Consider the following 15852-nt stretch of genomic DNA (forward strand, 5'->3'; position numbering starts at 1 on the left):
GTTTTGCTTTCCCTTCCCCCCTTTTTTCTTTTTATTTTTTGCAACACGATGGCTCAGAAAGCATCCAGCTATGCAAGGCAAAACAAAGAGATACTACTCAACCTGTGTGAGCACAAAGGCATCGAGACGGTGAGCGGCCAGACTAAGGAGCAGTTAGTTCGTGCGCTCGAGGAGTATGATGAGGCAGAGCGAGCCCGTGCTTCAACGTCAGCGGATGCAGCTCACGACACGCCAGAGGAGGAATCGCTCCCGCCACAGAATGCGAGTGGAGACGATGTCCTGGATGATCCACCGAACACGGAGATGCCATCTCTGGAAGCTGATCTACAGCTACTGAACTCGGCTGATCCTGAACTGCGCCTAAAGCTAATCCTACTGCACCGACAGGCAGAGGAGGGGAGAGCTGAACGGCGACGCCAGGCCGAGAGTGAAAGACGCCGGGCGGAGGAGGGAAGAGCTGAACGGCAACACCAGCTGGAGCTGGCTAAACTTCAGCAGCAGAACCGGTCTGCTGGACCCGCAGAACGCGAAGGTGAGCGAGTCCACAGAATCCCCCTGGATAAGTTCCCCGCTATGGACAAGGACTCTGACATAGACACTTTCCTACAGGGGTTTGAAAGGACTTGTCGGCAGTATGGGGTGCCCCGTGAGCAGTGGGCAAGATACCTCACACCAGGGCTGAGAGGCAAGGCCCTGGAGGCGTTTGTGAGTCTCCCCCAGGAGGAAGAAACAGACTTTGAGGCAATTAAGAAAGCCATCATTGCACGATACCACCTCACGCCAGAGGTGTATCGCAAACGTTTCAGGACAGTGCAGCGAGGTCCTAATGACAGTTACCTGGATCATGCGTGCAACCTGCGCACTGCCTTCCAGCAGTGGGTAAAAGGACTGGCTGTTGAAACCTTTGATGCCCTGCAGGAACTGATAATAAAAGACCAGTTCCTCCACACTTGCCCTGTTGAGGTCCGGCAGTTTGTACGGGACCGAGAGCCAAAGACCGTGGATGAGGCCGCGAAAGTTGCTGATGCCTACACGTCCAATCGAGCATCTGATTTTCGGAGGACTACGGCGCCCAGCTGGAAGGGAGAAAAGCCTGCGAGACCTTCTCCTCTGAGCACCCAGCGAAGCCAAGTCCCGCAGCCGCCTGGAGGTAGAACAGCCACCGTTGACACTCGGAGATGTTTTGCCTGTAACAAACCGGGTCACATCAGTGCTACGTGCCCAGAAAAGAAGAAGGAAGCCCCAAACTCTGGCGGGGCCCGGAATGCGTTGTGTGCCACCAGGAATGCAGGTAGCTATGCAGAGAATCTGCAACCTGTCACGGTTGGGGATACAGTTACCACCGGTCTAAGAGACACTGGAGCAGAGGTGACTCTAGTGCACCCCCAGCTTGTGAACCCTGAGGAGTACATTCCTGGCAAGACTATGGCTGTCAAAGGAGTTGGGGGCGTCACCCCCGCCATACCCACCGCCTTGGTCCACCTGGATTGGGGGGCCGGCAGCGGAATGAAAGAAGTGGGGGTAACGGATGCCATCCCCACGAACGTTTTGTTGGGTACTGACCTGGGACGGTTAGTGGCCCGGTATGAGCCTACTCCACACCCCATGGAGCCTGCATCCCCCGCAGAAGTTCAGGACTCTTGCCAGGTACTGTGTGATAATGCTGTGCAAGCGGGGAGTGCTGGTGAGGCCCCAGGGGCTACGGACTGTGTACTAGGAGCCAGCCCTAGTGAGTCTCCAGTGCCCAGGCCTGGAGGAGGACACGTTGTTACCATGAATGCAGATAATGTTGATGTAATATGTGATGTGTTGCATGATGACATGTGTACAGTGAACGCTCCGTCAGCTGCAGTGGTGACCCGCAGTGCTCACCGGGCTGCAGCAGACGAATTGTCCACTGAAGGGGCTGATGTCACGGGGTCGGGCTCTTCCACTTCAGAGCTTGGCTCTGAGGACCCAGAGGCCTCTCAGTTTGCCACCTCCCTGGTGCCTGTGGCCGACAGCACTGAGTTCTCCGAGGCTGTGCGACTTGATAGCAGCCTGGAAGAGCTCAGGAGTCTGGCGGACAGGGCACCGGTGGAGGGCGACAAGGTGAGGGTGTACTGGGAGCACGGCAGACTGTACAGAGAGGTTACTCCCTCTGAGCTGTCTGAAGTGGAGGAGGCCGACCGGCAGTTGATTGTTCCCCACAGGTACAGGGAGCAGCTATTAAGAATAGCACATGAGGTGCCCCTGGCTGGTCACTTGGGGATCCGCAAGACCAAATCCCGGCTTGCCCACAATTTTTATTGGCCCCACATGGGGACAGATATTGCTGATTTTTGCCGGTCTTGTGTCGCCTGTCAGCGGGTCGGCAAAGCAGGTGACACCGACAAAGCCCCACTAAGGCCCTTACCCATCATAGAGGAGCCCTTCCAAAGGGTTGCTGTTGACATAATTGGGCCTCTAGCGATACCCAGCAGCACAGGGAAACGTTTCATTCTTACGGTGGTAGATTATGCCACTCGCTACCCTGAAGCTGTAGCCCTGAGCTCCATACGGGCAGACAAGGTTGCGGACGCATTGGTGCGCATTTTCTCACGGGTCGGTTTTCCCCGTGAAATGCTCACCGATCACGGCCCGCAATTCATGTCGCGCCTAATGGAATGCCTCTGTAAACAAATGCAGGTAGAACACATCATGGCCAGCCCTTACCACCCCCAGACAAATGGGTTATGTGAGCGGTTCAATGGTACTCTGAAACAGATGCTAAGGGTGTTTGTTGAATCGCAAGGGAGAGACTGGGAGCGATACCTGCCCCACTTACTGTTTGCTTATCGTGAGGTGCCCCAGGCATCCACCGGGTTCTCGCCCTTTGAGTTATTATATGGGAGGAGGGTACGCGGACCCCTCGATCTCATTCGAGAGGTCTGGGAGGGGCAGGATATGGGCCACGGGGTCTCCATAGTGGAATACGTTCTGAAGTTCCGGGAAAAGATGGACACCCTGGTGGGGTTAGTGCGAGAGAATCTGACTCAAGCCCAGGCCACCCAGAAGCAGTGGTATGACCACGGGGCTAGGGAGAGAGTTTATGAGGTAGGTCGCAAGGTATGGGTCCTAAACCCGATGCGACAGAATAAGCTGCAGGCCGCTTGGGATGGGCCCTATACCATACATAGGAAGATTAGTGATGTGACCTATGTGGTCGCGCTGGATGACCGAGGTAAGCAGCTGAAAACATACCATGTAAATATGTTAAAGGAACATCATGCTAGAACCGCTTGCGCTCTCCCTGTCTGCAGTTTGCTACCGGACGGTGAAGCAGAGGCCCTGGTTGACATCCTGGCATCCACCCAGGAAACCGACTCTGTTACCGAGGTGCAGATCAATCCGGAGTTGACAGCAGAGCAGCAGGCTGGGCTATCTGATGTGCTGATCCTTTACCGTGGTACCTTTACAGCCCGCCCTGGTCTGACCAGCCTGGCTGTACACCATGTTGACACCGGAAATAACAAGCCGGTTAGACAGTCAGCCTATAGAGTCTCCCCTGAGGTTCAGGCCCACATCAGCAAGGAGATTGAGGAAATGCTGTCACTAGGGGTGATCCAACGGTCGCACAGCGCATGGGCATCACCTGTAGTGCTAGTACCCAAACGGGACCAGACCACTCGGTTCTGTGTAGATTATCGAAAACTAAATTTGATAACTGCATCAGATGCTTACCCAATGCCGAGGGTCGACGAATTGTTAGATAAGCTAGCTGGTGCGCAATATCTAACAATCGTGGATTTGAGTCGGGGATACTGGCAGGTCCCTCTAACAGCTGAGGCACGGGAGAGGTCTGCCTTTATCACCCCCTCAGGTCTGTTTGAGTTTAATGTGATGCCTTTTGGGATGAAAAACGCCCCAGCCACCTTCCAAAGGGTTGTAAATGGTCTCCTGGAGGGTTTGGAACACTGCGCTGTCGCCTACCTAGATGACATCGCCGTGTTTAGCGCCAACTGGAACGACCACTTAGCGCAGCTGTCACAGGTTTTGGGGCGCATCACTGCAGCAGGACTAACAGTCAAGCCTAGCAAGTGTCAGATAGGCATGAAACAGGTACAGTACCTGGGACATGTGGTGGGGGGGGGAGAGCTTCGTCCAGATACTGGGAAGGTAGATGCCATTGTGTCCTGGCCCACCCCCCACACGAAGAAGCAGATTCAGTCCTTCTTAGGGACTGCGGGGTACTATAGAAAGTTTGTCCCCAGCTACAGTGCCCTCGCCAAGCCCTTGACAGACCTCACAAAAAAGAAGCTGCCCAAGCAGATTCTCTGGACACCAGAATGTGAACAGTCATTCACAGCTCTGAAGAGGGCCCTAGCCAGCCCTCCCGTGTTGCAAGCGCCAGACTTCAGCCGACGGTTTGTAGTCCAGACGGACGCCTCAGCCTTTGGCCTAGGTGCTGTATTAAGCCAGGTAAACCAAACTGGGGAAGAACATCCGATTCTGTACTTAAGTCGGAAGCTGCTACCCCGGGAGGTAGCTTACGCCACCATAGAGAAGGAGTGCTTGGCAATTGTATGGGCCCTACAAAAGCTGCAGCACTATCTCTACGGTCGTGTATTCACCGTCGTAACCGACCACAACCCTCTTAGTTGGTTACATCGGGTTTCTGGGGACAATGGAAAACTGCTGAGATGGAGCTTAGTTCTCCAACAATATAGCTTCACCATTCAACATAGGAAGGGGAGCAATCATGGGAATGCTGATGGGCTGTCCCGTCAAGCAGAACCAACAGTGTAGGTGCAGGCAGGATGATCTGGGAAGATCATCTGCCTTGCACCAAGTTAACGGCGGAGGTGTGGAGATATATTGAGGTGCTGATGATATTAAGGATAACAGGAACATATTTCCTTCATTTTTTGACTGTAACATATGGGATTGTCTGTTAGCCAGTCTTCCTGGAATTCCGTATAAAGTGTAAATTACCTATCATTGTCTGCTTCTAATGAGGAAACCCTTAATTAGACAGTTGCTGTGAAGCCTATACAGGTGGTCAGACCATGTTGTCTGAATAATGCCTCAGATGTGTATTGGGCTTGGGAGTAATTGGTCACCTGGCCAGAGTAAACTGAAGTCTGTCTAATGTAATTCTGTATGTAGATGTCCATTACCTCTGCCCCATTGTCCAGCAGGGGAAACTGTGTCTACTGCTAATTACCTGCCAATTGAGGAAGAATAGGCTGGTCGGCATGGCTTTTGAGTCTGGTGTCAGCCATTGGGACAAGGCAAGCCTGCTAGAGTCTTGGGGGCAGGGGGAAGCTGACACCTGAATGTTTGAAATGTATTTGACAGCCTACTGGAAATTATTAAAGAGGTGAAGTCCTTTTGATACCATTTTCTACCTGTGGAAATTGAATTATTGGTGGAGTTGAAAAGCCTCATTTAACAATCTCTTGATGTAAAGACATTGTAACCTGGGGAAATTGGGCTAAGGAAGTCTTTTGTTGGGTGTGTGGACTATAGTGGATGTTGGATCTCTGGAAATCCAATTATGACTGAGGATGTAATTAAATCCAGCTTCCCCCCCGTCCACACAGGCTTACAGCCTCGAGGCGAATATTTCATTATAAAAACCAGGGGACAGCTACCTCAAATCAGTTCTCTTCTGACGGTAGTGGCAGCCGGTCTCCTGGCCCAAGCTAGTGAACTCCTGGTCTAGCCAGACTGTGTCCGTCCACACCAAAGTCCACGATTCTTCTATCGGGATCCCTTTATTTTGGTAAGCAAAATCGCTTTGTGTGTTATCTTTGTACATTTTATCTTGTAACTATTTTTACTTGTTTTTTTTTGTAATCTCTTTGTATATCTTCAGTTTTGCACTGTTCTATGTTTTTCTAGAATATTAAATTATTATTTAATAAGTTTGACTTCTGCCGTACTAAACTAACCCTCATAGCCTAGAAGAGACTGAAGTGTAACCGTGTATAAGTTCATGCCTAATTGTACGCTTGAGCAACACTACCGTAGGAAATTGTAATTGCATTGTGTGTGGGGGCGTTTGTCATACGTTGGCCTAAGCGCGCAGCTGACCCAACGTACGAACAACGCCAGTGCGAGTAGCTAACGGTATCGTTCGGAACGACTGTTAGTGGGTCTTTGCTTCACGACAGTGTAAGATTGCAACTGTGTGTGTGTGTGGGTGCGTGGCGTTCCCGTATTTGGCCTAAGCGCAAAGCTGACCCAAATACGAAAACGCGGAGTGCGCGCTGAGGACTCGACAGCAGAGTGGAAGTGTCTAGCAACGCTAGTGGTGGCAGTGAGAGGTGTTTTGAGGGGTTCCAGCCTTGTTTGTAGCTTAAATAAGGCTGTTCCCCGCTTAATCTGGTCAAACCCGCAGTCGGGAACCGTATACGCAGGCGTGCCGCGGGCCGGTTCTTGACACACCTTGCCAAAGAGCACCTGTCTAAAAAGTGGCTGCAGGTCGAGCCTCCTGATACATTTAAAGCGACAGCAAGAGCAGGGGCCTTTGCATTATTTGAAATTGCAATCGGTAATTGCAATCAATGAGTGACTTTCCTGAGAATTACTTAAAATTGCATAATTACCATTAGAAGCGAAAGTACGCCCATTTTCATGATTAAAATAACTAAGTTTGTATAGAAAACACAAAATTTCGCATTAAACGCGAATTTGCGGCGAAACACGAAATTAACGGGATGGAAATTACGATTACAGAATCCTGAATAACAGTTTGTATGGCAATTACAAAATGATGAATTTGCATCGTAGCGGCAGAATTTTTGCCTGTAATTACGGAAACACAAAATACAAATTTCGGCTCAACTGAGCAGTCACTCACCCGTCCTGGCTCCGAGTCCGCTGCAGCAGAAAAGCTTCCTCGTCCCCTCTGTCAGCTGCAGCTGCATGTCTCCCCTGCCACTCTGCAGGAGGTCTGTAGCCAACCACAGCGATGTGGTCAAACTGAGTCTATGTGCTGGCAGATGGCTGTTAACTGTGCTGGCTGCCCCTTCTCTGCTGCCACGCAAGGCCATGGCCTAGGTGGCCTTGCCACAAACCCGGCCCTAAGGACTTCCAGCATATCAGGGATTATTTTATCACAGACACTCCTATCTGTCTCAGATGCTACATCTTCCTTTGTTACATCCAAATTTCCCTCCTGGACCCCTGAGCTGGCAGCTGACCCTCCCTTCCAATCTTCCAGCACCAGTCCGCCAGCACGGGTGAGACGCTACTCTGCCAAGTACTCTGCGGAGGCCCCTGGGAGCAATATTTAAGATGGGAGGAGACACATAGCGGGTCCCTACAGGCTCTGGGGCCCTGGGACAAATGCCCCCTTTGACTCTGTGACAGCACTGGCCCTGGCTGACCCAATATAGGTAGCCTGGTATAGGTGCCCCAATATAGGTAGCCAGGTATAATTCCCCCAATATAGGTAGCCTAGTATAGATGCCTCCAGTATAGGATAGCCTGGTATAGGTTCCCCCAGTTTAGGTAGCCATATATAGGTACCGACCAGTATAGTTAGCCAGGGGTAGGTGCCACAGTATAGGTAGCCAGGTATAGGTGCCCCCAGTATAGGTAGCCAGGTAATGGTGCTCCCAGTTTAGGTAACCAATTATAGGTGCCCCCAGTATAGGTAGCCAGGGGTAGGTACCACAGTATAGGTATCCAGGAATAGGTGCCCCCAGTATAGGTAGCCAGGTATAGGTGCCCCCAGTATAGGTAGCCAGGTATAAGCACCCCCAATATAGGTAGTCTAGTATAGGTGCCTCCACTAATCAGGAAGTAGAGTAAGTGGTGCTGGAGACCGGCTGTGGGTGGAGCTCCTTCGCATGGAACCCAGAAGAGGTGAGTCTCCCTACCTGCTGTGCTTATTTCTGGAGGGTGGAGCTCTGACGGGAGGGGGGGGGGCAGAGGTGAGGGAGGGGGGAGTCAGGCCCCCTTCCCCGTGGCTGTGTGTGCCCGCTGCTTGCACTATATAGGAAATGGTTGTGGCCAAGCAGCTGATGGATGGCTAAAATTTCCAATTCATTGTGTAAACAAGCCCACAAATGACTGTGCAGATGTGGTTTGAATGGAAAAGAAAAGGGGGATACCTTCTCAGATAAAGAAATTGCAGCTTTGCAGATGGAACACACACACAATATTATTATTATTATTGATTTATAAAATGCTAACATATTCCGTATGTGCTGTATAGAGTAAAACCTCGTACACACGCCTGACTTAAGTGGCAGCCAATAACGACCACCTCATCTGACAATCGCGTTTCTGTATGGCAGCTGGCAACCCCCAATCTGCAAGTGATCCACCAGAAGGATCTACTAAACCACAGAGATGCCGATCCCCCTGCGATCCCATTGTTTGCATCCCTTCCCCGCCCACCATGTGATGTCATGCATGTGCCACTCCTCACCTCTCCATTGTCCCCGCCCCCACATAGCAACACAGCGCTTCCTTGGCTACACAGCTGATATATATGTGTGCAGCCCAGCCCAAGACTAGAGGATCAGCTCCTGCCCTTAGGGAAAAAACATGGGGTACATAATAATACAGACAATGGAATACACCAAATATAGACACTGGTACATAATACAGAATTGTAATTAATGCAACATTATGAACAAAATGTAAGACAAATTGCAAGACACCAAAGTGTGAGAGAGCCCTGCCCTTGCGAGCTCGCAATATACACATTCACACAAGAATAAGCACACACCGTACACACATCACTCTGAACATACACACAAAGTCATGAATGTGTACACACACACTACACCCAAATGGTGCGCACACACACACACACTGTACACACACACACACACACACACACTGTGCACACACACACACACACACACACTGATTACACACACACGTGTTACTTACATACGCTCCTGACAATGGACGATTCCACAGAGCAAGAAGATAAGAGCAGACTGTACAGCAATCATTTTAGAAGCTGATCAGGGATGGAGAGAGGAGAGATATAAACTGAGAGAAGTTCTGGATGGGGGTCAGTTTTGTGTTGAGTGTTGGTCAGCTGATTCAGTCTGGACTTTGCCTGTCTGAGATAAGAACTCTACACAGGTCAGAACATGCTGGTCATCCACCCCAATCCCTTTTCTGCAGTATAGAATATGATGCTTCTCCTCCAGCCACTACCCAGTGCTTTTCATCATTAGAGATGGGCCGAATCTCCGATTTTTGGTTCGCGAACCGGGTTCGCGAACTTCCACGAAAGGTTCGGTTCGCGCGAACTTCCGCGAACTGCAATAGACTTCAATGGGGAGGCGAACTTCAAAATTTTGAAAAATTTCTGCTGATTGGAAAAATGATAGAAAAGATGTCTAATACCTGGAGGAAGACATGGTTGAGTAAAATACACATCAAAAGTCGCAAAAAAAATCTGTATTTAATACAAAGCAGTGTTTTAAGGTCAGAAATCTCATTGAATGTTCAATTGCAGGCCTACACTGCTTTATGACATTAGTACTAATCCCTTCCTTCCCCCTCGGTCTCATCTTCCAGGGAATTGTAGTATTTCAAAAACCAGCTTACATACCATGGCTGGGAATTTAATCCAGGTCTCAGTGTGCGGTAGGTAACTCATTTAACCACTATACAACCAACAACACTACATGCTGAAGCCAGCCTAGCATGTACCATTATGATCAATCCAAGAGAAAAATTAACCAATTGTGCCACACAGACTGTGTACCACAAAGACTGTGCATGCAGTTGCTGTTGAATGATTTTATGGGGATGTATGTGTGTCTTTTGGAGGAAGGATGTAAGTCTGCTCCAAGAAGTTTCAGCATGTAGTGTTGTTGGGGGTATAGTGGTTAAATGAGTTGCCTACCACACACTGAGACCTGGGTTCAATTCCCAGCCACAGTATGTAGGCTGGCTTTTGATATAGTACAATTCCGTGGATTAAGCAAGCTAATTTTTCTCTTGGATTGATCATAATGGTACATGCTAGGCTGGCTTCAGCATGTAGTGTTGTTGGTGGTATAGTGGTTAAATGAGTTACCTACCGCACACTGAGACCTTGGTTCTATTCCCAGCCCAGCCTGGGTTCAATTCCCAGCCACGGTATGTAAGCTGGCTTTTGATATAGTACAATTCCGTGGATTAAGCAAGCTAATTTTTCTCTTAGATTGATCATAACAGTACATGCTAGGCTGGCTTCAGCATGTAGTGTTGTTGGTGGTATAGTGGTTAAATGAGTTACCTACTGCACACTGAAACCTGGGTTCAATTCCCAGCCCAGCCTGGGTTCAATTCCCAGCCACGGAGTGTAAACTGGCTTTTGAAATACTACAATTCCCTGGAAGATGAGACCCTCCTCCCTCCGGGAGGAGGGAGTGAGGAGGATAAGGAATAACAATCAGCTAGGAACAAATCTACAAGATCCTAACTAAACTCTCCCTAGCAGAGTCTGTCAGCAGCTGTCCCTTAACTAATTACTGGAGGCAGACGAGTTAGTAAAACGACAGGAGAACCTTGCCTTTTATAAGGGGGGGTGGGGCTCCAAGAGTGAGTGCAGTCTGATTGGTGACAATGTGCCTGCTGACTGTGATGTGGAGGGTCAAAGTTCTGCTCAATGGAGCATTATGGGGCGAATCGAACTTCCGCAAAAGTTCGCCTTCGCCGACGAATGCGAACCACCTAAAGTTCGCCTGGAACTGTTCGGGACATCTCTATTCATCATCCCTCTATCCTCTACCTAGAACAGAACATGCTGCTTATCTCCCCCCTCCCCTCATCACAGTACATTGCAGACTGTATATGCACCCCTCTCTCCTACCCTTAGTCCATGAACATGCTGATCACCCTCTCTCCTCCGTGCTCCAACTTGCTGCTCCTCCTCCCATTGCCCTTTCCACAGTACGCATACCTCCCAACTTTTTGGTATAAGAAAGAGGGACACTTAAGCCACGCCCCTGCCACACCCCTGAGCACGCCCCCGGCACACCCCTAGACACGCATACCATAAAGATTTCATGAGAGAAATATGTTGTTTTATAATTCAAACCACACTGGTCCTTTCTATCCTAGTTCATTTTCCTTCATAGTAACATTTTAAAATTAGAAATATATCAATTTAAAGGATGGGAATAAAGTTTAGAGTCAATTAAACACATTATTTAGTAGAGAAATATATATATTTACATAGAATGATGGACAAAGTCATGAAAGAGGGACAAATGAGGAGGAAAGAGGGACAGAGGGACAGGGCTCCCAAAGAGGGACAGTCCCTCTTTAACTTGAACTGGAAAATTGTACTTATCACATAATTGTTTAAAAGAGATCAGATCACCTTGGGAGGAATATAAGATCTAAGTAAGTAATTCCACATTTTACCCATAGAGATATTCTGAAATCAAGTTCTTACTGAAATAAAAAATTGAAGGCTTTGTGATTCCCTACTGACTACTGCATAACTCTGTAATTTGTTACACCTTCTAATAAAATGTTTTGAAAACATAAAACCAAAAATCGGGCCGGTTGGCTGCGAAAGGTAAGTATAGGGCTGGAGCAATATGAGTGTGGGAAAATCAATATGTACAAATAATTAAGCAATGCAGGCAATAGGAAATACGTAAAAATCAAATAATGATGTTCTTCGATCAAGGGAATAAAAGTTTATAAAGTACTGAGTGCAAACATACCATGATATATACAAAAATCAGTCCATCTAGATCATAATTCACAATGATCCAATAAATATGCAATAAATAACTTGAATACAATCAATAAGCTAATCCTTGGAAAGTGCAAGGTGCAATATATTAAAGCGGAATATAACCCAGAATTTTTTCTTTGCTCTAGATCAGGGGTGCCCAATAAGTCAATCGCGATCTACCAGTAGATCGCGACCGCCTATTTGGTAGATCGCGGCCGCGTCATGTTAAATTTTGTGGCCGGCAGCTATCAGATTCTGCTGCCGAACCCTGGCCAATCAGAAGAGGCAGACAGGAGAGAGGCGGTACAGCGGTAGAGGAGGACGCCGTGACGTCATAGCTGGGGGCGGCGCTGGGCAGAATGCATCAACGCACGCTGCCCGCCGCCCCCTTCGCTCACCAGAGTCTTCATTCAGCCGCCCGGCGCCCATCTGCACTTTAGCCAGCGCGGCCAAAGGAGGGGAGACCAGGAGGAGCCCCAGACACCGCCACTGGAACTGGAGGGAGGTAAGTGGCACCTACGCCTAACTATACTATACCTGACTAACTATACTGAAGGCCCCTACACCTAACTACACTATACCTGGCAACCTATACTGAAGGCACCTACACCTAACTACACTATACCTGGCTACCTATACTGAAGGCCCCTATACCTATCTACACTATACCTGGCTAACTATACTGAAGGCACCTACACCTAACTACACTATACCTGACTAACTATACTGAAGGCACCTACACCTAACTACACTATACCTGGCTACCTATACTGAAGGCACCTACACCTAACTACACTATACCTGGCTACCTATACTGAAGGCACCTACACCTAACTACACTATACCTGGCTAACTATACTGAAGGCACCTACACCTAACTACACTATACCTGGCTACCTATACTGAAGGCACCTACACCTAACTACACTATACCTGGCTACCTATATTGAAGGCACCTACACCTAACTACACTATACCTGGCTAACTATACTGAAGGCCCCTATACCTATCTACACCATACCTGGCTAACTATACTGAAGGCACCTACACCTAACTACACTATACCTGGCTACCTATACTGAAGGCACCTACACCTAACTACACTATACCTGGCTACCTATACTGAAGGCACCTACACCTAACTACACTATACCTAGCTAAGTATACTGAAGGCACCTACACCTAACTACACTATACTTGGCTACCTATACTGAAGGCACCTACACCTAACTACACTATACCTGGCTAACTATACTGAAGGCACCTACACCTAACTACACTATACCTGGCTAACTATACTGAAGGCACCTACACCTAACTACACTATACCTGGCTACCTATACTGAAGGCACCTACACCTAACTACACTATACCTGGCTACCTATATTGAAGGCACCTACACCTAACTACACTATACCTGGCTACCTATACTGAAGGCACCTACACCTAACTACACTATACCTGGCTAAGTATACTGAAGGCCCCTATACCTATCTACACCATACCTGGCTAACTATACTGAAGGCACCTACACCTAACTACACTATACCTGGCTACCTATACTGAAGGCACCTACACCTAACTACACTATACCTGGCTACCTATACTGAAGGCACCTACACCTAACTACACTATACCTGGCTACCTATACTGAAGGCACCTACACCTAACTACACTATACCTGGCTACCTATACTGAAGGCACCTACACCTAACTACACAATACCTGGCTACCTATACTGAAGGCCCCTACTCCTAGCTATCTGTACTGATTGCACCTATACCTAACTATACTATACCTGGCTTCCTATACTGAAGGCCCCTACTACACCTAGCTATCTACTGAAGGCACCTATACCCAACTATACTTTACCTGGCTACCTATACTGAAGGCCCCTATACCTAGCTATCTATACTTCAGGCACCTATACCTATCTACCTATACTGAAGGCACCTATACCTATCTACCTATACTGAAGGCACCTATACCTAGCTACCTAAATGTTGGTAGATCTCCTGGACTCTGCAAATTTTAAAGAGGCTCGCGAGCTGAAAAAGTGTGGGCACCCCTGCTCTAAAAGATTATTTACAGCATATAATATACTAACACAGAACCTGCAACTTCCACCTTCGAAACATCTCCAAAATCCGCCCCTTTCTGACCCCAGACACTACCAAGCTTCTCATCCATGCCCTCATCATCTCCCGCCTTGACTACTGCAATGCCGTACTATCTGGCCTCCCCTTCAAACGCATTGAACCCCTTCAATCAGTCATGAATGCAGCAGCTAGACTCATCAGACTTTCCCACCACTGTGCTTCCACTTCTCCCCTCTGCGAAGCCCTACACTGGCTCCCTATCAGCTTCAGGATCAGTTTTAAGGTTTTGTGCCTTACCTACAAATCTGTGCACAAGACCTGCCCAACCTACATTTCTGAGCTCGTCAACAGATATATACCTGCCCGTCCCCTCCGGTCCTCCAATGATCTCCGCCTGACCTCCCCACGCATTTCTCATTACCATGCACGCTTACAAGACTTCTCAAGAGCTGCCCCCACCCTATGTAACTCCCTTCCACTCCCTCTCAGACTCGCTCCTTCCTTCAACACCTTCAAGCAAGCCCTCAAAACACATTTCTTTAAAATAGCCTACCCCACATCTACCACACTCTAATTCTCTGTCAATCACCCTTTCCACAGTCCTGCCTTATGTGTCCCCCCACCCTTTAGATTGTAAGCCTTGGCAGGGCCTCCCCCTTCCCTTAGTGTGTCCTTCTTAATTTTACTACCCCAGCAATTACACCCTTCTCATGGACTAACTCGTACTTCTTTTGCCGGGTCTCTGTAAACCGCATTTTATACCCTGACTGTATGTATAACCTTGTGCTATGTTGTATAACCATTAGCTACCTCTCTGTCTGTCCCCTGCCCCCCTTGTTGCAATGTATGTATCCCTATGTATTGTCCAGCGCTGAGTAATATGTTTGCGCTTTATACGTACAATAAATAATAATAATAATAATACCACAATGGTTGTTTTAGTAAAACAGCATTTAAAGGGTTACACCACAGGGCTGACTCTTTCTTCTGCAGGGATAACCTGCATCCAAACTGCTGTTAAGCTTATCTTGTGTACACATTCTTTATTTGATACATTTATGTAAACATTCTCTGGCTGTGCTGGACTTCAGCTGATGAGTCCTGGGGTGAAACACAGGTCAGAAATCACTGGTGGCAGCATTCACAACAGAATTACAACAGTTATGAATAAAATGCACCAGCAGCTTTAAAAATTAATTAACTGAACTTTGGGAAGTTATAATGTCTAAATGAATAATAATACTCGTGCACAAAAGCAAATATGACAATTGTATGAGTTATAAACAGTAGGAAAACACATTTTGGTTGAAAATTTTGTCAGAGTTTTAAACCGCTTTAACCAAAGTGCAATCTGGGCAAAAGGAATCGCCAGTATATATTCTCCTATAACGTACATGCAATTGTGCATACAACAGCGCTCCCAGTCAAGTATTGCCCTATAACGATCTCAACACTGCATAGAACGATATGAACACACCGCCATATTCCCTGCACGCAGCCATGCTCCAGCACGCCACAACCTGACCCTAGGCATAACACACGTCGCAAGAGAAGCCCGGCTTCCTCAGAGACCACGCCCGCAGTGGTGCTCAGTTCCTCATTGCATGTCGTCATAGGTCAATTGTCAGGGAAAGGAAGACGCTGCATGGCCACGCAGCAATTGATGTGAGGCCGCGTCACCATAGTAATGCGGCTAGCATCAGATCATGAAATATAAAATCAAGGGAGGAGTCGGCATGCGTATAACACATGCAACATTTAATTTCAGGATAAGATAAAAAAATATATGTGTATATAATAAGAGTTAGCAAACAATATGTAACCACTTGCCGACCGCACACTCATACCGTGCGGCGGCAAAGTGGTAGCTGGAGGACCAGCGACGCAGATCTGCGTCGCCAGGTGCCTCCCTAATTAATCAGGAAAGAGGAAGAGGAAATTAGATCACGGAGCGGGTCTCCGTGAATAGCCTGCGAGCCGCTGATTGCGGCTCGCAGACTAAATGTAAACGTAGGAGACATTTGTGCAGCGCCGTAAGGCAGATCGGCGATCCCCGGCCAATCAGCGGCCGGGGAT

General features: G+C 48.2%; 1 protein-coding gene across 1 annotated transcript in view; it reads right to left on the reverse strand.

Moving 5' to 3' along the window:
* LOC137528589 (uncharacterized) overlaps positions 1-8980 on the reverse strand; it is a 51823-nt gene extending 42843 nt beyond the window's left edge. Inside the window, exon 1 of the mRNA XM_068249937.1 lies at positions 8875-8980. Within this exon, the coding sequence (XP_068106038.1) occupies positions 8875-8939 (65 nt within the window). The 5' untranslated portion in view covers positions 8940-8980. The remainder of the gene's footprint in view (positions 1-8874) is intronic.
* Positions 8981-15852: the final 6872 nt, after the last annotated feature.

The sequence above is a fragment of the Hyperolius riggenbachi genome, chromosome 8 (assembly GCF_040937935.1).
Source record: "Hyperolius riggenbachi isolate aHypRig1 chromosome 8, aHypRig1.pri, whole genome shotgun sequence".
In the NCBI taxonomy this organism is placed as follows: Eukaryota; Metazoa; Chordata; class Amphibia; order Anura; family Hyperoliidae; genus Hyperolius; species Hyperolius riggenbachi.